The following is a 25612-nucleotide window of genomic DNA, read 5'->3' as shown; positions in this document are numbered from 1 at the left end:
ATCAAACTTGGCAGGTTCTCTGCAATAACTTGCATAGATTTATTTTGAAATATGATTTTGTAGCATTGGATGTTATTCCCTCTGCAGTGTGGGGTAAACATAATTTATCATGTCAGTCCTGCAGCCTCGCAGTGTACGGTTGTGTAGGATTTAGATCTTCAACTTTAAGTAAACCCTCTCTTCAAATACATGTTTTGAAAATACATTGTTTAAATAAAATCATTGACTGAAACAGTTTTAACAATATCACAATGTTCACGGAGGAGTATAAAGATTGTAAACAGATTCATGGTCACAAGGTGATGTTTAGGAGCAAACATTCAAATAGGTGCCATCGATGTGGGCCACAGAATTGGAAATCGGTGCGTTTGTTTATTGGGTAATACAAAGCAGAATAATAATAGTGTTATAGTTTGCAATAATTAAGGTGGATGGTCAGGGGTACATCAGTCTTCAGCCGGTCTCATCTCATTTACACACTTTCAGGCATGCAATTAATCCCTTTAGGAAAGAAAACAATATTCCAAATGTAGCCACTCCCTTTTTTTATCAGATAATTCTGTTGTCTCCCGTTTACTTACAAACATGTAAGAAAACGGACGTGTGGAATCGCCCATGTTTTAGCTTCGTAAGGTTTCGACACCGCAGAATATATGCTGTCCAAATAGGTAATTCCAGACGAAGCGTCCCATCACAGATGTAGAAAAAGTCCTCCATTTTTCAATCATCTACTCCATAAGTTCCTTTTTTGGCCTAAAAATCCAGTCCTATTGAAAATGTCTCTCGAGTCAGTTTTTCATGATTAGGTTTTTGTCATCCTTATTTTTTGGTCAAGCAAATATTAGTGGTGCTGAATGCATGCATTTCAAATTTCAGTCCCATATTTGGTTTGCATTCTGAAGATCACGACGGCAAAATTACAATGCTATGGTAGAAGTACAGAGGTGCTGTGTAATGTATTCATATGTTTTTTGTAATGGCCTTCTTGTTGTTGCATCCGAGGTATGGTCGTCACGGCTGTTCTGTTTATTCCCTTCAGGTCATCCGTGTCAGTTGATTGCTGAAAGAGGAAAGAAAACCAGCTTTTAGTTGTTTTTTGTAGGCAACTAGCTGCACATTCAGCTTATCGTAGCACATTAAATATGAATTAAATATACACACACATATATGCACAGTTGTGCACACTTCAAAATGTGTTGGTTTTGGACAAAGAGTAACCTACTCAAGGTTGTCTGCGGGTCTTATTTCCAATTAGGTTGAAAAGGGTAGCGTTTATTTATCGCACATGTTCTTAGTGTTTGAGTGAGTTTTGTGCAGTATGAGAGCAACTACACATCATACTTGTATTCCAAAACAGATAAATATAACACACCTGTCAACCTGTACGGTTTTGCCGTACAAATTCCTTTTTTTTATGCATTTTAAGACGAGTACAACGTACAAGGAAATCTGTACGGAAAAACGCAAATTTGTCAATTACGGGTGCCATCCGGTAAACACCGATTATCACGAAACTGCAAATCAATCAAGTCTAACAAGTTCGCCGCGGAATCCTCTATCTCGGTATCGTTTTTTTCATTGCAAACGTAGCAAGCGGTTTGATGCTAATGTGCGCATGCGTCTGCCGCCTTAGGATTTCCCATCATGCATCATTCCGAAAAAAAAAATATGGTGTACGATTATTTTGTATTTTGTACGGGAAAATACGACAGTTTGTACGGGCATGGAGCTGTGGAGGTTGACAGGTATGATATAACGCTTAAGACACTATGAAAATCCTTGAAATCAATATAGTTAACATATTGTATAATTTGGTTACATAAACATTTATAAGTGCGTTATTGGAATATAATTGGAATGTTTGCGACTTTTTACTTAAGTATAATTATGTACCCCCCAATGATCGCAGCAAGGCTTTAAGGCTAGGACCTTAGCTTGGCCTTTTGGCTGAGAGTAAGAGTGTTCTCCTAGGCTTTGCAGCGTATTATGAACTGACCAATCACGGATAATGGATAATGAATAAAGAAGACAGAACAATAACCCTTAAAAAATCGCAGTTTTAACAAAAGTCTCTTGTTCATTGAGATCCTTGTATCTTGTAATGTGAGTTCCCAGGAGAGTGTTGGAGTTTAATTTTCTGTTTTGTCAAAACCACACCTCGTTCCTATGAGACAGGGGAGAAACATTCTTGCATGCCTTTTGGTGGGAGATGCGTCTCCATCGATAGTATGGTAAACATTTGTCTTTATTTGAATCTTTGTAATAAATGTCCTCAACTGCATTGCTTCGCTCCCGCTCTATATTTTCCGAATACTCGGTCTGGTCCAGGAATATAACACACGGCGAGACATGGGAATATCTTTCGGCTTTATTTGGTCGCCCCTACTTAATCATCTCTGATCTGAGACGAACAGCCGAAGAAACAAAACCTGGGCCCACATTTGAAATGGTAGAGGATTAATAATCCTCTACAATTACCTTCTTTTGGTGTCAAGGTAAGAGTTTTCTATTTTTTGAACGCTTAATTGGCTCACCAAAAGTTTTTTGACGCGGAATAACATAATCTTATCTTATCTTTTGCATACATTTGGTGACCCTATCTTTTGAGTTTGTGATTGGGGTGGTTAAGACAACTTTGCAACATTAGGAATTCGGGTGTATTAATTAGGTTCGCAAAATGAATTATGTCTTATTCATAAAAAAAGGTAAGGTCAAAATAAGAGGCGTTAACAGCAAATGTTAGTAACAAGCTTAAGTCTTCGCTTCTTAGTTTTTGCCTCTGTTTTTGTTATTATCAAAAAAATCATTTTTTAAAAGAAAATTGACCAATCTCAATATTGGGGCTGCAACAATTAGTCGATGTTGTTAACAAAACCGATAATAGAAATTATCGATAATGGAATTCATTGTTGACTATTCATTTTGTTGCCAGACTTGCCAGACACGTTTTTCCAAAATTGTGAGCAGGGTTCCCGCGGATCCTTAAAGTCTTAAAAGGCTTTGAATTCATTATTCTTAAAAAAAGGCCTTAATTGGCATTAAAATGTCCTTAATCTGATTTTCATGTGTATTAAAAACATGAACACATTATTAAGATTTATATTCGAAAGAATTATCAACATTTATCAATTCTTATAATTCACCGGTTTGCTTTAATGGCAACATCGCGTGACCTCGATAGCGGAACTATCAAAACGGTGATGTGGTTTCAGTCGGGCCTTTCAGAGCAGACGCGTGTCTTAGGTCTACCCACAATACACATAGCAAACGTTTACTCTGGACCATGGGAAGGGGAAAATGTAATGTTCTCGCCATGGTTAATAGCTCGGGTTTTTTTTGTTTTGTTTATTTAGTCTTTAATTTGATTCCAAAATGCTTCAAAAAGTATTTAATAGTCTTGAATAAAATTTGCCTTTGGCTGTAGGAACCCTGGTGAGGCTTCTGCATGATTATAACATTGTTAGAGTCGGTCATGCGCAAAAGCGTCTCTTTCACGAGTGGTAGCATACAAAAACGAAGGTTTCTGCCTGGAATCAGCAAATAAAAAGAAAACTTGCAAAGTTTGTAAAGCAGACATTGCGTATCATGGCAGTACTCCGGTGATGCAAGAACATTTAAAGAAAAAGCATTTCGAACAGTTGACTGTAACAGTTTGACTCACCTGCGTGCAATTCAAGTAACATTGTAGCCCATGCAGTTTTTATAACATACATTGCACATTTTTACATGTATATTTTGATATAAACAAGAGCTTGAGCTTTACCCTAGATTGTGTCTGACAAACGTAAATGAAAGTAAATGGAAACGGTCCGATGAGCGAACGTCGGTCGATAAAACGGTAAAAATCGACAAACCTTAGCCATGAAAACTGTTTGATTTAAAACAGTTGAGAATCATTGAGTACTTTAGTTAAAGAAGTTGACCACAGAATTTACTTCATATTTGTTTTATTTAATTGATTATTATCCGATTAATCGACTAATTATTTCAATAGTCGGTGAGTAGTCGACGGTTCAAGTAGTTGTGAGTTGCAGCCCTACTCAATATTTTGCCCCACCCGACCAGATCCAAAACCTGAATCAGAAACAAGGTACAATACTAGGTGGGTAACCTTGATTCATACGTTTTTTTCAGTGTTTTTTTCATATAATTTCATATTATTTGTCAGAATTTTTTTCTGATTGTACCTGAAAGTGAGACAAAGACAATGATGGCGACCACACCCAGCACGATGGACACGATGCTGAGCAGACGAGCTAGTCGACCCAACCTCCTGGCCCCGTCCACGTCACCCGCCTGGAGACTGTTTCTGGACTTGGGACACACAAAAGCACATGGTGAATTTACACTACAAGCAAAACAATGGAATTCCCCTCACTAATTGAAAAGGTTTCCCGAAGTATTCCTTAAAACAAGCTACATATTTGTATCTAAATAATATCTTGGAAGCTTTCTTCGGTTGCTACTAATCAGCATGTCCACCTCACAGTCCTAGAGGTCTCGGGCTCGATTCCAACAATTTGCATCTCTTTGTAGAGTTTGCATGTTCTCCCAGTACCCGTGTTGGTTTTCTCTAGGCACTTCCATTTCCTCCCAGAATTCAACAACTTGCATCCAGTATAATTGGTGAGTCCCTAGGGTTGAATGAGAGTGCGTATGGGTTTGATGGTTTCTCTGTGCCTTGCGTCTGGCTGGCAACCAGTCCAAGAGTGTCCCCTGCCCACTGCTGGCTTTCAGCTCTGATGGACTCCAGCACACCTCATGAAGAAAAGTGGTTGAAAATGAAATAATGGAAAAACAATCTTTAAAGGAATTCAAAAGGCGCAAATATGTTGCAAAATATTCTACGCGCTCTGGGTCTCAAAAACTTTAGTCTCAAAGTTGAAGATTTAGCTTTCATCTTCTAGGGCTGTGACATCACCGAAAGCAAGCATCACTTAAGCTGAGATCTGGGGACCGGTCTTTTGTGCTGAATATTTTCGAATTGCACCTGTTTGTGTGCTGCACAGGGGAAAAAACGTTTTCTCTGTTGATATATGTATAAAATGGAGAGGACTTTTTACAGACAATGATAAATAACACTTTTAAAAGACATCTAAGGATGTTGCTCAACATGGGATGGTAGGCCAAATGTTTTTAGTAGAATTGGATGTTATATACAGTCTCATTAGTTTAAACACAAATAGCTTTTAATCAATATTGTGTTTTTAGAATATGAAAGCCCACACACCTCACTCAGCCACAGGTGTAAATTATGTTACATGAATAACATCTGAAAATGAACCTACCCCGGTGCAAAAATGTGTGATTTGTTATTCGGTAGGATTATCTTTTATAGACTCCAAGCTTTTCTCAAACAATTTGATAGATTTTGTTTCGGCCATGAGTACATTGTGTTATGATCATTTGCTGTTTGCGCATTAAGATTTGTAAAGAGGATGCTACTTTGGAAGCTCGGGTCGAAAATCCGCCACATTTAAATTTAAAATTTGAAGAAAATTGTTGGATTTAGGTCATCGGTATCCTTATTTTGTAGGAAAAAACTGTACCCTATAGTTTTGAAGTGTCGGCGCTCAATTTAGCATGATATTCTAAACATCTTTGTTTCACTCAAGGCTAACACATCAACCTTCCTTTTAGTCATCATCCTTCCGATCTCTTTCTTCCACTCAATCGCTTTACTTCCACATCCTCTCACATTTAGTGATCCTATAACTAGGGTTTGCGAGACCTTTCGGTCTCCCGCCCCCCTTTCTTTGCCTTGCTGTCTCTTAGGGAGTAGAGAGGAGAGGATGCCCAGTCCCCTCGCTCCCTCCACTTTAGTCGCCTCTTACGACACACAGCGGACCACGTGTCTTAAAAGGTGACTAAAGTGGATAGATGGATAGATTATAAACATATTTGATTTTGCTTAACAGACTGGCCAATGTGTTTGCATTGAAACCCTGACATTGTTGATATTTTAACTGTAAAACTCTTTTTTAATTTTACAGCTGTTATGGTTCATTTTGGCTGAACAGGAAGTGCATTTTGACATGTAAAACCCAAAGCTGAAAACAGGCACAACTTCACTGTTTTAGGGTCAGTGCTGAGTTAAATGAAGCAATCGTACTGCTGATAATATGATTGTGAGGTTGGCCACCTTCTGTGTGAAATAGTTGGTCTTTCGGTGTTCCCGTTTTTGGAACTTTCCTATAGCACTTTTTTGTAAAGTACCCTCTCCTCTGCATTACTGCAATGTGAATGGGGCAGAGATTCCCAGGGGAGAATCGTATTGATCCAGAGTCAGCACACACACGCACACTTGCATTTGCTGCACACATTCTTGTGGCTGCACCAGAGGAAGGCGTCTAAGTGAGTAAATGTTCTTCTCTCCCGTCATTAATAATGGAGGAGCACTGGCAGCAGATCGGCTAGAAGAGAGGGACGCAGAAAAGATCTAGTGTGCATTTGGAATCCTGGCTTTTGAGTTTTAGTTCAGGAAACTGTTTTAAAAGCACATTTGGGATAATTTTGCATTGTAATTGTTCTGTTCTTTCTCCTTTTGATCTTAAAATATCAGAAAAAAACGAATTCATCCTACGTTACAGTCCCCACACACACCTAATGTGTGGAGTCGTACCTAAAGTTGGTTATCTAAGCTGGATCTGGGCGTTGACTCTGGCTATATTAAAATCAACATTAAAATTGCAAAGCACTCAATGCAGCCGGAGAATCAAATCCGCTCGGTGCGCAACGGCAGTGCTCTCATTCCCGGGCGATAAAGCGCATTAGATCCGAAGCTCATAAATTATAATTGGGCAGGGTTTTCTGTGGCGCGCGATTGGGAGCAACCAAGTGGGCTCTATTCACACCCTTTTCTCCCTGAGGAGCTGTCCGTTCTCCATCTCACCCCCCACCTGGTACCAGCTATGCTGCCCAGATGTCATTGTTGTTAAAAACTCAACACATATCTTGAGGAATCATTGTCACAGTATATAAGCTCAGCAGAAAGAACAAGAAATGTGTATGTGCAATGGTAAGTAACGAGATTCCTTCGTTTGGCCGGGGGGGAAACAAATAAAGCGACGTTAATTGTTTTGATCAGGGGTGTGGAACTAATTTTAGCGCAGAGACCACCCATCCATTATCTGCACAGCTTTACCTCATTAGGGTCACGGGGGTGCTGGAGCCCATCCCAGCTGTCCTCGGGCAGGGTACACCCTGAACTGGTTACCAGCCAGTCGCAGGTTACACAGGGCAGACAATTATGCTTATTCACACCTAGGGACAATTTGGACCGGCCATTTAACCTGACATGCATGTTTTTGGAATATAGGGAGGAAACCGGAGTGCCCAGAAGAAACCCACGCACGCACGAGGAGAACATGCAAACTCTGCACAGGAAACCTGGTAGCTGAATATGATCCCGTGACCGCAGGTGTGTGCCGCGGACACGCTAACCACTCATCCGCCGTGCCGACCCTCGGAGAACATCCTTCCATCCATTATCTGCACCGCTTATCCTCAGTAGGGTCGTTGGGGTGCTGGAGTCCATTCCAGGTATCTTCGGGCAGTGGGCAGGCTATACCCTGAACTGGTTTCCAGCCATTCGCAAGGCACAAAACACCGACAACTCACTTGCTCAGTCACACCTATGGACAATTTGATCCGGCCAATTAACCTGACATGCATGTCTTTGGAATGTGGGGGGAAACCGGAGTGCCCGGAGAAAACCCACAAAAGCACGGTGAGAACATGCAAACTCCACAGAGGAAGGTTCGATCTCATGACCGCAGAACTCTGCCACACACGCGCTAACCACTGCGCCGCCTTGCTGCCCCCCTCAGAGAACACATGGTAGAAAAACATTTGCACAAGACTAGTACCGTAAATTCCTGACTATAAGCCGCTACTTTTTTCCCAAATGTTCAGCCCTGCGGCTTATTCAGTGAAGCGGCCAATATATGTAATTTTTCTAACGGCCACCAGCGGTACTCGAGTACAAAAGGTAAGATTTAGACCGGTGGAATTGTGCGCCGAGGTAGACTGCATCTGCATACTCTTAGTTTACGTTCGAATTGTCCGTATGACAAAGGTTCGTTCCGATTAGGAAGAAAATGCCCTTAATGGCGACAGTTATAAGGAGAATGCTGAAGACGGTTTAACATGAATTTCGCAATTGCGGTACGGCTTTTATTAACAGCTGCTCTCTGTGCGTTGCGAGCGTGTTAAGAGTAGCGTGGTGGTACCTTTCACAGGCACGGTTAGGGATGAAAGTTATATTATTATTATTATTAAAGCTTTGAAAACTCTCTCGGTGTTCCGTCTTTCTTTGTAAATATGTGTAACGATGTATAATATGTATTTGCAACTGTATATTTTTGTGATGTATTTATTTTAGAGTCTTATTGTGATATGTTTTCTACGAGCGAATCAAAAAGAAGGGGCGGAGCAAACGCGGGCTGACGGGAAGTGAGGTAAAGCTGAGTTAAATCTCTTTGTTGTTGCAGCGGACAATAGTGGATATATATTTTTCCCCACCCTTAACTTTGGAAATATACATTTTTTTCATTGGATTACTTTTAACGGGATCTGAACTTTAAAGGTTTGCATTAAATTCTAACTACCGGTATCATTGTCCGTTCATGTTACCGATTGTGGTGGATAGATTCGGTATTAAATGTCAGAAAAAATTGTTAAAACGTCATATTGTCAGATATAACAAAATTGTGAATATGCTTGAACCTCACATTGTTTGTTTGCTGCTGTTGGTGTCAATGGATTTGTTCGGACCAAAAAACAATCGCGGGACTTTGGCCTGGACAGATCTATTGACACTAACAAAGATGTTAAAAATGTCAGAAAAAAATGTTAAAACGTCATATTGCCAGACATAATGAAATTGTGAATATGCTTGATTGCTGTTAAGATTGTCGAGAAGTGTTGTTCAAACCTCACATTGTTTGTTTGCTGATATTAGTGTCAATTAATTTGTTAAAAAAAAAAAAATCTGCAGTTACAATCGCGGCACCTAAAGTCAGGTTTGGGTTAAACTTGTGACTGTGGTACATGTTTGAATGTTGGCGCATGCGGCTTATATACAGGTGCTGCTTGTGTAAGGACAAAACTAATTATTTCCGCAAAATGTGGTGCGTGCGGCTTATAATCAGGCGCGCTCTGTAGTCCGGATTTTACGGTACATTTTGCCTTGGCTGGAGGGCTCAGGGTTTCTTCGAGGTTCACGATTAAATTATGATTCAGGGATGTAAGATTTAATTATAAAACGATTGTTGAGTTTTTTTTTTCCCTCAGTTTTTCTTTCCTTGGCGAAGATTTAATCTCTTGTATTTATCAACTGTGAAAACATGTTCAATAGATCACCGGCAAACATGCCCAGCTGGCAGTTTGACCCGTGAAATCCTTGGGATCGGCCGGAATTGGCAATAAAAAGCCATTAGGCTCGCTGCACATCATCAATTTTAGCTGGATATGAGGCCTGGCAAATGAGGTTTTTGTTTGACATCTGCCATCTGATACCTGTTTGCCGCTTGGTCACGTGATACCAACAATGGAGGTCATTTATTATAAAGTACTACTACTGTTATACCGCAGTGTTCTGCAAAAGATGAAGGCAGGTCTGTCCCTGCAAAAATGAGACCTAAAAATAAAAATAAAAATTTTTGCTTCACATTGTAGTGATTCTTTGATTGTGATACTAATCTTTTGAGTGGGAAAAAAATCATTGCTCTAGGACAGGTTTGTGGTGTTAAACTATTCAGGGAATATTTTGCTAGTTATCACAGTAGTGTGCATAAGGTTGTATTGACCAACATTATTGCAGTATTTCATGAAAATTACAACCTATAAGATCATACTGCTTTCAAGATTATGATGTGGTATGCTGGGAGCACGGCTTCAGACAGAAAAACCGTATTCGTCAATACCGCGCAGAAAATCATCGGCTACTCTGCCCAGTCAAAGGGACATTGACAGCTTGTGATACCTCAGCAGAGCCAACAACATTTTAAAGGAATCCTCGCCCTGCCTAGGACCTTTTGAGGGAGGGATTATAACCAGGGTTGGGTAGGGTTACTTTAACTTGATTACTTTCAATTACTTTTGGATTACTCCAATACCAAATATGCTAATGAAAGACAAAAGAAACTAAATGTGAATAAAATTACTAAATTTTGTGCAGGCTTGGGGAGTAAGGGAATACATGGAACGGCAAAAATGATGTTGGCAAGCTGTTTGGTTTTATTTTCATATGTTTATGTTAGTTTTGCCAGAGATCAGAGCCAGGAGAGAAAGCTTACCACGTGTTGTGAGTCATAATTTTATTCATATTTAGTTTATTTTGTCTTTTATTAGCATATTTGGTATTGGAGTAATCCAAAAGTAAATGAAAGTAATCCAGTTAAAGTAACCCTACCCAACCCTGATTATATCTTCCTTATTTCGAGAGCAAAGGTGAGTACAGTAGTATGCAGCATTTACTGTTTTTATTTCCATTTTATTCATTTATCTGTTATTTTTGTTAAGGATAAAGAATATTCAAGTAAGTAGTGTTTTATTTTTTGACTCTGAAAACATAAACAGTAAATAGATATCCCCTGGTCCGGAGTGGGCCCCTTTTTCAGTCCGGGAGTTTTCGATTTTAAGACCGTTCACTTGGCTATGGAGGAGGAAGTTGAATCAATGGAACAGCAGCATTTTATTGGGAAGAATTTCAGGTAAATGTTGATGAGTTAACAGAAATCACTTGACCGTTTCGATTCAAATGAAAATTAGATGAAAACATATTTACCTATGCACAGTATTAGTCATTTGAAATCAAAATTGCATTTGTATTCCCAACAGATTTTTAGGCTTTACATTAAACTCCTATAGTCACTAGATGTTTTTGAAATCAACATCAAAATCCTCCTTAGCAAAGCACCAGTCTCTGCAACGTTGTTGATGACAATGTCATTGTCTATAGACATGAGACCTGTCTATAGATGTGAGAGGTGTTGTAAAAGAATAGTGGGATGTTGGACGGGTTCTAAGGGATGGGCAGGGCACCTGTATGATGCGGCAGGGGTAAACCAATGAAAGCTGTCGAGCCCTGCTGTTGAACAGAAGAGTGTGTTGTGTCACCCTGACCCGAGTGACATGGCCGCTTTCTTGTGTCCCGTCTGATCTGGAGGGAGGAGAGCATGACCAACTTGGGTGCCGAGGTGCCTAACTTGTTTGGGTGTTTTGGCATTTGGGTTGGCCATAGTCCCAAAATTTTTGTGTGTGTGTTTATTTTTGTGCTATTTTTTCCCTTTTTTATTTTCTTTGTTATTGTATGTGTTTGTCTTGCTGTCGGTCACCCCTCTTGAGGGATATGACCAAGGTAGATGGATATATAGATAGATAGATAGATGGATTTTAGCATGAAGGCCTCCAAAGGTTCCTGAGACAGTGAGCTTCTTTCACACATTTTAAAGCAGAAAAGCTCTGCTTACATGCAACCTGAGTACAGGAAAGGGTCAACAGGAACTTATATGCAAGCCCAATGACATGGTAGGCTTTTTCACAAGCTTTTTTCTTCTCTGTTATTTTTTCCTGCTTTCTCTTTTCTCATTTTCCTTGTATTCTGTTGATTTGTCTCGCCTTTTACTTCTTTTTTCTTCCTTTATTATTGTTTTTCTTTGGTCTCTCATTTTGCCTTTCCCCCCTTTGTTGTTACTTTTTTCATTGTTTTCTTTTTTTCTTTAGCTTTATTTGTCCCCTAAAGTTAACTTCGTACAAAATATTACATACTATGTCATTAATGTATGGATAAAAGCTACAAAACAATCTGAAGAGGCTTTTGGGATTACTACGAGTTTATCTAAGTGTGAAGGCCTACCCGGTAAAGGCAGTTAACTGCTAAATTCTAGACACACCGATGACAGGAAAAAAGTGCAAGATGAGTGAAATGAATGATAACTGTCTTTCTTTTAACACGTTTCCATTTCTTTTCTGCTCCACCTCGCACCTATCTACCCTCCATCGTACCTTACTCATATTATTCGCGCTGTTCTGTGTTAATTCTACCGCTACATAAAAGAAAAGTTAGAGTGGTCCGAACCAACTTAAAATTTCAGAGGGGGGAATTCCCCCAATTAGTAAAACTCACCTTATCTGTTGCACTAAATGTGGCCAAAGAGCTGAATACATGTTAAAATTATTTTTCTCTTTTCGCCATCTCAAAGTCGGCCGTGACATGAACCGGACATCCGGGAAATTTTCCGTTTTTCCGGATTAGTCACTCCAGCACTGGATTAATCTTAATAATATGTAGATCATTTAGGACATTCCTTTTGGCGAATTGTTCAATAGTTGATCATTTTATGTTCGTTTATGAAACAATTATAATATTTCAACAAAAATATTTATTTAGAATATCTGAAAAATGCTTTTGCTTTCATTGTACCAGGTTTAGGCTTTATGTTAGTGATATTTTGTTTTCACGTGCTCTGCTGCTCTATGCTAATTTTTTGTTCCGATAGCAGTTTAAAATTTATTCAACAACATGTGAAACAAAATATTCAATGTTTAGGAAGAATGGCAAAACTTGCCCACAGGAATCATAGGCGCCGCCACGATCGACAGCCTTTTCAGCAGCTCCATGTTATTTCTCTCTTTTTGTGATTTATTGTTTTAAGTGTCTGCTTCTATCTTTAGTGTTTTTTGTCCCGTTTGACAACTACACTTTGGATTACTTTCTATCCTATTGGTATCGGTTTTAACGCACAAAAATGCGTTTATTCAAGGAATGCCCTGAAGAATTCTCGTGCCGGCGTGATGAGGGGGCCCTATTGTGGATGCAGAGCCGGCGCTAAGGCTAAGCGGCTAGCGGCGTTATAAGTCTTCGGTACCCTCCGTCATCATGGTAAATGTGAACTCTCTACCAAATAAGACCGACGAACTGGCTGTGCTGGTGAAAAACATCAAAGCGTGCAGTTTGCTGTGTTTTACGTCTAGCATCCCGAACGCTAATGTGGAGCTACCCGGCTTCAGCGCTGTTAGGACAGATAGAGACACAAAAGCCTGCGGGAAGCGGAGAGGAGGCGGACTCGCTATCTATGTGAACACAAGGTGGTGTAACCCTGGGCACAAAGATTTCCATCTGCTGCAGGGACATTGAACTTTTGGCCTAGCGTATGACGTCATCCACTCCGCTGTTGCTAAACTACAACACAGCACCCCGAGGCCATCCTGTTAATCTGTTTATAAACAACAAAATGATACTGCTGGAACCGTGAATTTCCCTACGGGGATGAATAAAGTATCTATCCATCTATTTGATTCCAATTCGGAAGCCAAATCAACCATCAGACCTAATACAACAAACACTGTGTTCCATGTGTTATTAATAGGCTAGGGCATTCATTCATTTGTTTATTCATTCATTTCTCTATTTAACAGAATTGCATGTTATTATTCTTTTCTTTTTTTAAATTAATTTATTTAGGACTGTTTTGGCCTTTCATCTCTTTGAAGCAGGTTAATTGTTTAACATACATAAAGGTTTTTTTGTGTGATGTTCAGTTTCATTGTTAACCGGAAAGACTTGCCGACAAACTGTGAAATTGCTGCCTATTGGAGAGTGAGTGGAGCAGATTCCCATCACCATAAAGAGCTTCTATCGCAAGCTCGTGCTCGTAACACCGCAACTTCTTTCATTTGCGCTCGGTTTTCTCATGTAAGGCGGCCGATGCGCTAGGGGAAAAAAACTGGTAGGTGTTATATCTTTCATGAAAAACATGCCGGAGCCTGGCGGCTGTGCTTCAGTGCAGAATGGAATTTGTCCATCAGTCAGACAGACTGTAGGTGTCAAGTGTACCCAGGCGCACTATGAATTTTCTTGGGCGTGTCCTCATAAAATCGGTTTTCATAGCAAGCTAGCAGTCTGTTGAGATTTGTCTTTCATCAACAGGAACTGTTTTATAGGCAGTTGAATAAACACCTGTAAAATAATTAAATACACATTTTCGCCACCCATTTGTACCGTATTTTCCACGTTATAAAGCGCACCGGATTATAAGGGGCACCCCCTAAAACGTAATCTTTTGTCATTTATTTTTCATACATGAGGCACATTGTACTATATCAGGGGTGTCAAACTCATTTTAACTCGGGGGCCACACGATAGAACAAACATTCTGTTGGGGGCCGGACGAGTAGATTAAAGGGAAAGAAAAAGAGAGATATAGAAATAAGAGAAAGTGGGAGGGAAAAGAAAAGAGGGCGGGACAAAGAAAAAGAGAGAGGGAGAGAGCGTGAGAAACAGAAGAGATAAAGAGAGAAGTCGTGAGAGAGGGGGAAAGAAAGGGAGCGGAAGAAAGAAATCCAAAGAGAAATAAACAGACAGAAGAAGAGAAAAGAGAAAAAAAGTGCAAAGGGTAGGAAGAGAGAAAGAGAAAAGAGAGAAAAGGAAAAAGTTGGAGCAAAAGAAGTTAAAAAGACACAGAGAGAGAAAGAGACAAAGAGCAACAAAGAAGAGAAAAAGAGAGACAGAGAGTGAAAGGGACAGGGAGTGGGAGAAAAGGGGTGGAAAAGACGGAAAGGGACAGAGAGTGGGAGAAAAGGGGTGGAAAAGACGGAAAGAGACAGAGAGTGGCAGAAAAGGGGTGGAAAAGAGGGAAAGAGAGAGAGGGGGAGAAAGAGAGAGAGATAGAGAGTGAGAAAAAGAAATACAAGTACAGAGTCTTTGTTTGAGGCACCTTTCTTTGGCATCATCAAGTTGACATATTTCAACCTGCAGCTTGTTTTTCTCCTGCGCTTCTCTGAGTGTTGTCTCGCGGGCCGGATTCAATCCCTTAAAGGGCCTTATCTGGCCTGTGGGCCGCCTGTTTGACACCTGTGTACTATATGGTGTATGAAATGTAGGCCATTTTAAGAGCTTCCATGTATAATGGTACATGATGTGTTAATATGTGCCACTGACATAAACCGCAAAACATTGGGATTCAAACCCAAGTGGTGGCAGCGAGAGCACTGACACTTTATCACCTGTGGTACGGATGGCACACGGAATGGCTTCAGAACTCATCCAATTATCACACTATTTTTACGATACCACAAAACTAAATTGCATAGTGCATTCTGGTTATTGACACATACGTTGAACTGTATAATCAGTTCACTATGTATGCGTTCATAAAAGACCTTGTATAGTATTTTTTAGAAAGATTTTCAGTTTTCTTACTCCTCTATCATTTTTCATAAAATAAAGTGGAAAGACTGTTTAACTTATCAGAATGCACTATGCAAATCAGTGTTCCTTGGACCGTACAAATAGTGTGATAATGAAATAAGGTTTAATGCCTTGTTGTGGGTCATTTGAAGGACTGATGGTTAGGTGTTAGCGTGTAGTCTCACCGGGTTTGATTTTAATTGCATCCATCCATCCATTATCTGCACCACTTATCCTCAGTAGGGTCGCGGGGATGCTAGAGCTCATCCCAGCTATAGTCAGGCAGTGGGCGGGGGACACCCTGAACTCGGCTGTGAACTACTCCAGTCAGAGCTGAAGATCACGGCCTGAGGAAGCCAACAGCACCACATCATCTGCAAATAGCAAAGATGCAATGCTGAGGCCCCCAAACAGGGGTCCTTCCCTACCAAGGCTGTGCCTGGAAATTCTGTCCATAAAAGTTATGAAGAGAATCTGTGTCTATGGGCAGCCCTAGTGGAGTCCAACTCCCAAATCCAACTTACTGCCAGCAATGCGAACCAGACTCTGGTACCGAGCATACAGGGACTGCACAGACTGTGCGGTACCCCATACTCCCGAAGCACCCCCATCTGGGCCTCCCAAGGAACACTGTCGAATACCCTCCCCAAGTCCACAAAACACATTTAGACCAGACCCATGCACCCTCAAGGACCCCACAGAGGGTGTAGAGCCGGTCCAGTGTTCCACAGCCGGGACGGAAACCACACCACTCCTCTTGAATCCAAGATTTGACTTCCTTTATAGGGTTGTCAAACTCGTTTTAGTTCGGGGCCACACGGTGGACATACTATACTCTCGGTTGACAAACTATTGAATTAATGGCTTTAAAAGTGTGCCTTGGCTGGATGGTCGGGGTTCTTTCAGAGTTTCACAATTAAATGATGATTCAAAAATGTCTCATCTCATCTCACTAGCTGCACTGCTTATCGTCAGTAGGGTTGCGGAGGTGCTGGAGCCCATCCCAGCAATCATCAGGCAGTGGGCAGGGGACACCCTGAACTGGTTGCCAGCCAATCGCAGGGCACACAGGGACAGACAACTCGCTCGCTCATTCACACCTAGGGACAATTTGGACCGGCCAATCCACCTGAAATGCATGTCTTTGGACTGTGGGAGGAAACTGGAGTGCCCGAAGGAAACCCACACAAGCACGGAGAGAACATACAAACTCCGCACAGGAAGTCGCAGTAGCTGGATTTGAACCCACACAGGAGGTTCCCAAGACCTTAGAACTGTGCCGCACACACGCTAACCACTGCGCCGCCGTGCTGCCCGATTCAAAAATATAATATTTGAGAATAAAACGATATTTAGGGTTTTGTTTTCTCCAGTATGTAAACTTATGAGCACATTATTTTATTCAATTCTAGTGATCGGAAGAGCATGGGGTCCATTCGGTATCCATCTCACAGCCATTGTCCCCGCAAAGTAGGCAGCCGGGGTCGGATGTTTATTGCCGCCGCCCTGCAAACTGCCGCAATCCGCTTTCTGCAGCACAGTAACTAAATGGACTCCTCTCACCATCTATCGAATTAGCGTCCAGATCTAGTTTCCTTCCCCTTCACTTTGCGTCTTGCGGGTTTCTTGTCAGTGCCTGGCTCACTTCCTCTAGCACGAGTGTGCATTTCACGGATGTCAGGAAGTTCACGGAGAAAACTCGGGTTTATTCCTTCAGGTGTGTGTGCTGCCAAATGTTACGGAATGAATTGGTTAAAAGTTAGTGGTGGCTTTTGCTTTGTTTCCCAGTTCAAGTCGCGTTCGGCTTTCAGTACTGTACGGTAAAGTCAAGCAAGACGAAATAAAGGGTTGAAAACCGGCAGTGTTATTGGTTGAGGTGGTCGGTCGATGATATTTATTTGGACTTTTGTCCTCTTCCTTTACAATTGCATGCAAGTTCACCAAAGGGTCCAGGTGGTAGGGGGAATCCTTCACAATCGTGATTTGGGGTTCCCTCTAAATGCAGTCTCTTCAAAACTGTTTCTTTTCTTCCTTCCTTCCTTCCTTCCTTCCTTCCTTCCTTCCTTCCTTCCTTCCTTCCTTTCATCCTTCCTTCCTTTCTTCTTTACCGCTTTCCTTTTACCTTCATTTCATCCTTCTTTTCTTCCTTTCTTCTACCTTCCTATATTCCTTCCTTTCTTCCTTCTGTCCTTCCCCCCTTCCCTCCTTCATCCTCCTTCCTTCTTTTATTCCTCTGTTTCTTGTCTCTATCTCTCTTTTCTCTTCTTTTTTTATTAAATTCTTTCCTTCAGTTCCTTCTTTAATTTCCTCCTCTGTTATTTGTATCTTTCTCTTTTTTCTCTTTTTTTCCTTCTTTTCCATTTTTTCATCTTTTCTTTCCGTCTGTCTTTCTTCCTTTCCTTATTTTCTTTCTTTCTTTTGGTCTTTCTTAATTCAGCTGGAGGGTGCCACCTAATATACGTCCAGTGCCCCTTTGAATTGCTTGGTGGTTGGCTTGTTAATGACCTCTTGAGGCAAGGGAACTGCTATCTTGCCGCTACAGGAGATAAAATCTGTCTTTTTTTTTGTTTCATTTGTACTTCCTTCTTCTTCTTTTCTCTCTTATTTCTCTTTTTCCTTGTTTTTTCATGTTTTCTCGTTTTTTCTTGCTTTTAAAAAATGTGTTTTATTTGTTGTTCTTTTTTTTCCTTTCTAATTTTCCCTTTTTTCTTCCAGTCGTAAAAACCTGGTCAATGAGAAGCTAAACGGGACTTTTTTGGTTGCTTTAAGTCTCCCTATTCTATTCTATTCTATTCTATTCTATTCTATTCTATTCTAGTATGTACTCTTCCTTGTCATCCTGGAAGGGGGATTACCTCAAGGTTTCTTCATTTTCCTCATGTTGAGGTTTTTTAGTTTTTCCTTGCCCTCATGTAAGTTTCAGATCAGGGGATGGTGTAATAATAGTCTGTAGTTTGCAATAATTTGTGGTCTGTGCAGCCCTTTGAGACTCCTTGAGATTAAGAGCTATATAAATAAACAGGACTTGACTCAAGAACATTTTCATCAGAGGTTTTCTTGAGGAAAACCGGATCGGGCTTAACCAAACCATAGCCTTAACTACAGCGGCCCCCAAATAAATTGAGTTTGATTTTAATCGTAATTATTTATTTTTTATTTTTTTCTATTTTACTTTTTTTTCGTGATTCCAACTGTTTCGGCATGTGAAATGGGCATCATGTATAGCTCTTGGTATTTTTGCAATCCGGAGATGGAATAAGAGCTTGCTCTGTCCACTCCACGCATCGGCCCGGTATTGCAGTACCTCCGGGAACGGTGCTTTCGCACTGATCGCTGCATGGCTCTGTGCCTAGGACCGTGACTCGGCCTCTTGGCTGAGAGCAAGTGTCTCGGGCCCTTGGCTTTGCAGCGTAATATGATTTGACCGATAACGGATAATGGATAATTGATAAAGAATAAAGAAAAATAAACATTACAAAATCTCACCCCCTAAAAAAAAAAAAAAAACTAAGCACGACATAATAGACACTGTCTCTTTACAGACCGGAAATACGGTAATTAAAATCGGAAATGCATGAGCACAATGAAACCTTTCTACATGCGGGAACCGTTCATAAAAGAAATAACTAATTTTGGACGTGAAATAACATTTTATTTTTATCTTCAGACATTCTTTTTTATACGAAAACACCTTTCGCAAAGGAATATTTTGGGATATTTGCCTCAAATTCAGGTGAGACCTAATTGATCAAAGTACTTTATTTTTCATTTTATTTTTTACAAATCTGGCCTAGTTTTACATACGATTTATTGTTTTACCTCGTCCAAAGCTATTGTTTAATAAAACACGGTGACATTAAGCAATATATTTGCGATCGTAGAATGTATGTATTCAATATTTCCATCCACAAATTTGACATATCATTTGACATCCAATTTTACATATAAAAAGATCCGTCACCCCAAAAAGATCGGTCCCTTCTCAACGTTTCTTCATATACCTCATGTTGAGGTTTTGAGTTTTTCCTTGCCCTCATGTTGGTTTTAGATCAGGGGATGGTGTCATAATAGTCTGGTTTGCAATAATCTGTGGTCTGTGCAGCCCTTTGAAACTCCTTGTGATTAAGGGCGTCACAAATAAACATGGCTTAACTTGAGTTTTCCCTTGTCCTCATGTGGGTTTAAGATCAGGGGCTGGTGTAATACGAGTCTGTGGTATGCAATAATCTGTATTCTGTGCAGCCCTTTGAGACTCTTTGTGATTAAGGGTGTCACAAATAAACATGACTTGACTTGAGCTTTTCCTTGCCCTCATGTTGGTTTTAGATCAAGGGATGGTGTTATAAGAGTCTGTGGTTTGCAATAATCTGTGGTATGTCCAGCCCTTTGAGACTCCTTGTGATTAAGGGCTATACAAATAAATGTGGCTGGACTTAAATCTTATCTTGTATAAAAATAAATAAAGACAACATTGAGTACATTGGAAATTATTTATCAGAGGTTTTCTTTGCTACGGTGGCCTCCAAGTAAATTGAGTTTGAGATCACCTGCTATAAAGCCTAAAAGTTGAGTATGAACTCTTTGTTTTTTTTTCTTTTTGTATGTGTTTGTCTTGGATATGACCTGGGTAGATAGATAGATGGATAGATAAACTCACCATCAAGTTGTAACCAAGCATATAATAAGAAAGGGAGCGGTTCCTGAATTGGAAGCAAAACCCTGTGGGTTGTTCACTCACCATGATTGAGTAGACAAGGGCCACGATGCTGACGGGCCACACAGGGAAGAAGCAGGATATGATGACGAGGATCAGGTAGTCTCGGGGTTTGGGACTTTCCTGTACAGTGGCGTTGCCGGTGGATGAGCGACTCAGGCTGACTTTAGACGGCGACATGGGCGCAGCGGCACCGAGCTGCCCCACAGAACCCGATCGCACGTTCAGCCCGTGACCGTTGTGGTCCGCCTCCAAACCTTTGGCCCGGTCATGGTCCATGTTGACGGAGAAGGATGAAGACATTTTCAGGCCCGCCGGCTCGTTGGTGACCGCCAGTAGTTTTTCCGTCTCCTGGAAGTCGGCCAGTTGTGTGCCTCCTCCGCCACCGCCGCCTTCACCCAGGTTGGACTTGAGGAAGTCGGCGTCCGTGTTGATGGCCATGCTTGTATCGATCACAGAATTATCAAAATTTGCTTTTATTTTCCCTTTCAATCTCGGGGGTACGCCATATCAGCCGGAAACTGTTCGATCGGGAGACCAAATAGTAAGGAAAATAACAACGATGCCGCTGTCTTAAGTTTGAAATTCTCCACTGTTTAATTCGAGTTCCAAGATCAGAAATGTGCTGGATTCGACCGATAAAAGGCGAAGTAAATTGTCATCCATCCAGTCCTTTTCTATTTTCTCTTCTCATAAAAGAAGATGAACAAGCAGTCACCCTGTATCTTCCCCCTATAGAGCTGCTCTGAGCTTCTCTTCCCTCCAACCTCCTCACTCCTGCAGCTTGCCAGGGAGAGACCGGACCAAATCCTTCAGTCAAGCTACAAAAACTCCTACTTCCCTTTTCCGGTGAAGAGGCTGTCTAATGAAATAAAGTAATCATTTAAAAAATACTGTATAAAAAAGTTTGTGTAGTCTCATTTTGAATTATATATACAGTATATCTATACATAGGTGGGGCTTTATTTACAGACATTTAAATATGTTTTCATTTCAGTTCCTTATTTATGTTTTATGCAATTTGTCTGTTAAATTAGTTTCTGTAATGTAGTAATAGTCAAGTCATGTTTATTTGTATTGCCCTTAATCACAGGGAGTCTCATAGGGCTCCACAGACCACAGATTATTGCAAACTACAGACTATTATGACACCATTCCCTGATCTAAAACCAACATGAGGGCAAGGAATAATTCAAAACCTCAACCTGAGGTACATGAAGAACATAGAAATAAGTTATAAGTTGTCATTTTAGAAATGCATATCAAACCGGTTACCCTTGGTGCCACTCACTAACAAAAAGTAGCTCTCAGCTTCAAAAGAAATCTGGAGAAATTCACCTACAGTACATTCTTATCTATGCTATAAAATGTTTTAAGATTACATATATGTCACAAAGTGGGTTGGGAAGCAGGAAGTTGGAACTCATTTGCTTAGACGATCTGTCACTTTAATTGAGACACACAAATGGACCAAAAACAAAACAAAAGCGGGCTCAAATGCAGGCAAAATTACAATCCAGGCATTTCTCAGAATCAAACAGAACTTGCATGAATCTCTAAGAATGTTACACCGGAGTGCAACAAAGTCCAACAAGCAAAACAAGAAATAAACAGGGGCGGGGCCAGCTGGGCGCCATGACAACCGTGCAAGACATGACAATATGTCTTTATTCATACAACCTAGATTTACTTATTTGCTTAAAGTTTGGGAGTGCCGTTTGAAGTATCCTAAAATGTTGAAAGTTAAGTATTTCCTCTATTAAGTATGTGTTAATGATGCTCAACTGAGTTCAAAGAGCTCTTTTGCTCTATTTTCCACTACTCTACTTTAGCAATGCTGTTTGGGGCGGAACACATTAGTTCGGGGGAGTGATGGCTTGCACTTCCCTGCGGGTTTTTGTAGTCAAGTCATGTTTATTTGTGACGCCCTTAATCACAAGGAGTCTCAAAGGGCTGAACAGACCACACAATATTGCAAACCACAGTCTATTATTACACCATCCCCTGATCTAAAACCAACATGAGGGCAAGAAAAACCCCAAAACCTCAACATGAAGTAAACGAAGAAACCTTGAGAAGGGACCGCACATGAGGTCGTCCTCCTTTCCAGGATGACCAGGCTGCATTGAATGTTGCATAAGCTATGGAATAGAAGTGTGTTTGAAGCCTAGATTTAAATACTGTAGTTCCACTGAGGTTGCAGGTCTAATCTTAGGGGGCAGAGCATTCTACAACACCGGGGCCCGAATGGAGAACACTCTCGAACCTGTGGTTCTCATCTTGGGATCACTAGTAGACCAGCATTTTCAGAGTGAAGGCTTCGGACTCGAACATAGTGGGAAATTATGAGTGTAGCATGAAAAATGTTGAAAGCATGGGAAATCCAAAGACTAATTTAAACCCTATGAAAGATGAAAAAAAAGAGTTCATTCAAGGACATCCAAGAAATGCACATACATGCATCATGAACAAACTCACAGAGGCTGCAAAACTGACATAAGCCAGGAGATGGCGGCAGTGAGTCAAAATGTTCCAAATTCGTACAGCTCCTATACTTTAATCCTCGTTACTGTTAGGAATTTAATATTAAAATATACCGTTTACCAAATTGTTCGAATTAGTTATCTGACTCCATTAACCAACCACAACCTAGATTCACCTAACTATGCGTGTTCGTTTCTTGATGGAAAAGATGGACAAGAGACCGGCATTTCCACACGGGGGCAGATTTAATTTCCTTGAACAATTTAACTAAGTGAACTCCATCGAATATAGCCGAATTAGTGTCGTTCGAGTCTCTGTCAAGCCTCCTCTCTCGATCTTTCGCTTTCTTCTCTCGGCCCACGTTTTTCCGCAAGCTGGTGTGCCGGCTCCTCCCATGGGCGTGCCAGGGAAGCCCCCACGTGGGCTCCACGGCTCCATTACCTCCCCTCGATGTCTGGAAAAACTCAAAACAACACAGAGCGTTTCTACATCATCAGGGCCTTGTTCTGAAAACATCGCCTGCCGTCCTCCGTCAGAGTCCTGTTATCAAAATTCCGTCGTCAAAATATTCTGCACTTGGAACGGCGTGACCTGTCATTGAACTATAGCCTACTCTGTGAAAATCTTCATTGCACTCAATAAATGTACCTTGTATTCAATCGTATAAAATCTTTTATAGTCAAATGTATAAAATCCTTCACTACTCTATTCCATTTCTAAAAATTAAACATTCAAAATAGTATAACCTGCAAATCCAGTGAGGATAAGAGGTTTTGATCATGAATTAATATATCATATATCAGCACGGCGGCGCAGTGGTTAGCGCATGTGTGGCACACTTCATGTCATGGGAACCTCCTGCATGGGTTCAAATCCAGCTTCAGACTTCCTTTGCGGGGTTTGTATGTTCTCCCCGTGCTTGCGTGGGTTTCCACGGGGCACTCCGGTTTCCTCCCACATTCCAAAAAGCATTTCAGGTGAATTGGCAGGTCCAAAATTGTCCCTAGGTGTGAATGAGCGAGTGAGTTGTCTGTCCCCGTGTGCCCTGCGATTGGCTGGCAACCAGTTCAGGGTGTCCCCAGCCCACTGCCCGGAGATGGCTGGGATGGGCTCCAGCACCCCCGCGACCCTAATGAGGATAAGCGGTACAGCTGATGAGATGCGATGAGAGATGAATATATCATAAAGCCCAAAATACAGTACTCCAGTCCGAACAAAAGCCTCTGTAGAACTCGCTTCAACTCTTTTATTTTGAAGGCGGTATCCTGGTGCATCCGCCGCGAATATGTCTCTCCGTCTTACTTGATGGTGCTGATGCTGATGGAGCATAGCAGTCTACGGGAGAGTTCCAATCCAGGATCTCACAGAAGCCCACACCCTCTCTCCCTCCCTTCCTCAACATCAGCACCAGTGTTTTATGGAAGGCTTTGTGCTGCTCTGCAGAATTTACTTTCTGTCCATGTCTCAGTCGCCGAGTCGCCTCATGTCATAAATCTTGGACAAATTATGCTGCCGGCTACATAAAATGCGTGTTTGGAAATAAATAGAGAAATAAGACGGATAAATGTTTGATTTTTGCATAAAGCGAGAATGTACAAGTGTTTAAGGAGCCTATAAGGTCATTGTTGGGCTGTAGGGTTACTTTAACTGGATTACTTTCAATTACTTTTGGATTACTCCAATACCAAATATGCTAATAAAAGACAAAAGAAACTAAATATGAATACAATTACTAAATTTTGTGCAGGCTTGGGGAGTAACGGAATACATGGAACGGCAAAAATGATGCTGGCAAGCTGTTTGGATTTATTTTCATTTTGTTTTTGTCGCATTTTATGTTAGTTTTGCCGGAGATCAAAGAGATCAAAGCCAGGAGAGAAATCTGACCACGTGTTGTGAGTCATCATTGTATTCATATTTAGTTTCTTTTGTCTTTTATTAGCATATTTGGTATTGGAGTACTCCAAAAGTAATTGAAAGTAATCCAGTTAAAGTAACCGTACCCAACCCTGCTGATAAGCGCGTAGGGCTACCTGATTAAAATGTGTTTCTAAAAAAGCAACTTATTTTTCTCATATGTCGCTTCTGTCAGGACCGGAACAGAGCAAGGACCCACTTGCGTTGTGTTTCTCTCAAGTTCTATTGAAGAAAAGTAAAGGGTTGCCCCCACGATCCGGTGATCGCTGGGCGCAGGAAGCAGGTCGCTCTGAACGCGGAATTGGAACTTCCGTGGCGAGCGATCGCAGTGTCGGGAATGGAAAAACGGGTCTGTAGTCTCTGTCAAGCCTCCTCTCTCGATCTTTCGCTTCTTCTCTCGGCCCACGTTTTTCAGCAAGCTGGTGTGCCGGCTCCTCCCATGGGCGTGCCAGGGAAGCCCCCAAGTGGGCTCCACGGCTCCATTACCTCACCTCGATGTCTGGAAAAACTCAAAACAACACCGAGCGTTTCTATGTCATCAGGGCCTTGTTCTCAAAACATCGCCTGCCGTCCTCCGTCAGAGTCCTGTTGGAAGAATTCCTTCTCCATTTCTTGGTAAGCCAGGAAAGGAGAGTAGACGTGGTCGGGGACAAAAGAGGTTGAAAACCGGGATGGGAGAGTAGATGTGGTCAGGATCAAAAACGGGTCTAAGCGGGGGACAGACGGGAGCAAAAACAGGTGTGAGTCAGGGTCGAAAAAGGCTTGCCTAGTGTTAACTGAGGTTCGCAGACAGACTAACAAAAGGGGACAGATAGGAGTGGGTATAAATAGGAACAGGGAGCCAATCAGAGTCCGAGGGAGTTGACACCAAAGAAAGAAAGAAAGAAAGAAAGAAAGAAAGAAAGAAAGAAAGAAAGAAAGAAAGAAAGAAAGAAAGAAAGAAAGAAAGAAAGAAAGAAAGAAAGAAAGAAAGAAAGAAAGAAAGAAAGAAAGAAAGAAAGAAAGAAAGAAAACGAGGAAAGAGATAGACAGAATGGCGAGAACAAAACAGAGAAAGAGAGAGATGAAGAGAGAAGAGAAAGAGTGAGAAGTAAAAAGAGAATGAAAGGGTAAGGGATAGGGAGAAAAAGATGGAGAGAAAATGAGCGAGAGAAGGGGAGCAAAAACGGTATATGCGGAGAAAAATGAGAGAGAGAGAGAAATAGAGAGAAGACAGAGAGAAAATGGGAAAAGAAAGAAAGAAAGAAAGAAAGAAAGGAGAGGGATAATAAATGGAGAGGGAGAATGAGAGCGACAGAAATAGT

The 25612-nt window shown here is 41.2% G+C and overlaps 1 protein-coding gene and 1 pseudogene across 1 annotated transcript; one reads left to right on the top strand and one right to left on the bottom strand.

Moving 5' to 3' along the window:
- Positions 1-352: 352 nt before the first annotated feature.
- On the bottom strand, positions 353-20684 carry trarg1a (trafficking regulator of GLUT4 (SLC2A4) 1a). The gene is made up of 3 exons (XM_088346359.1): positions 19932-20684; positions 4188-4314; positions 353-1060 (listed from the first exon to the last, which is right to left on the bottom strand). The coding sequence occupies exons 1-3, from the start codon at positions 20346-20348 to the stop codon at positions 1050-1052; spliced, it is 555 nt and encodes a 184-aa protein (XP_088202485.1). The 5' UTR covers positions 20349-20684; the 3' UTR covers positions 353-1049.
- Positions 18426-18512, top strand: LOC148358615 (U2 spliceosomal RNA; annotated as a pseudogene).
- Positions 20685-25612: the final 4928 nt, after the last annotated feature.

The sequence above is a fragment of the Urocampus carinirostris genome, chromosome 10 (assembly GCF_059441175.1).
Source record: "Urocampus carinirostris isolate Australia breed hairy pipefish chromosome 10, RoL_Ucar_1.0, whole genome shotgun sequence".
In the NCBI taxonomy this organism is placed as follows: Eukaryota; Metazoa; Chordata; class Actinopteri; order Syngnathiformes; family Syngnathidae; genus Urocampus; species Urocampus carinirostris.
This window is presented reverse-complemented; position numbering and strand designations above follow the sequence as displayed.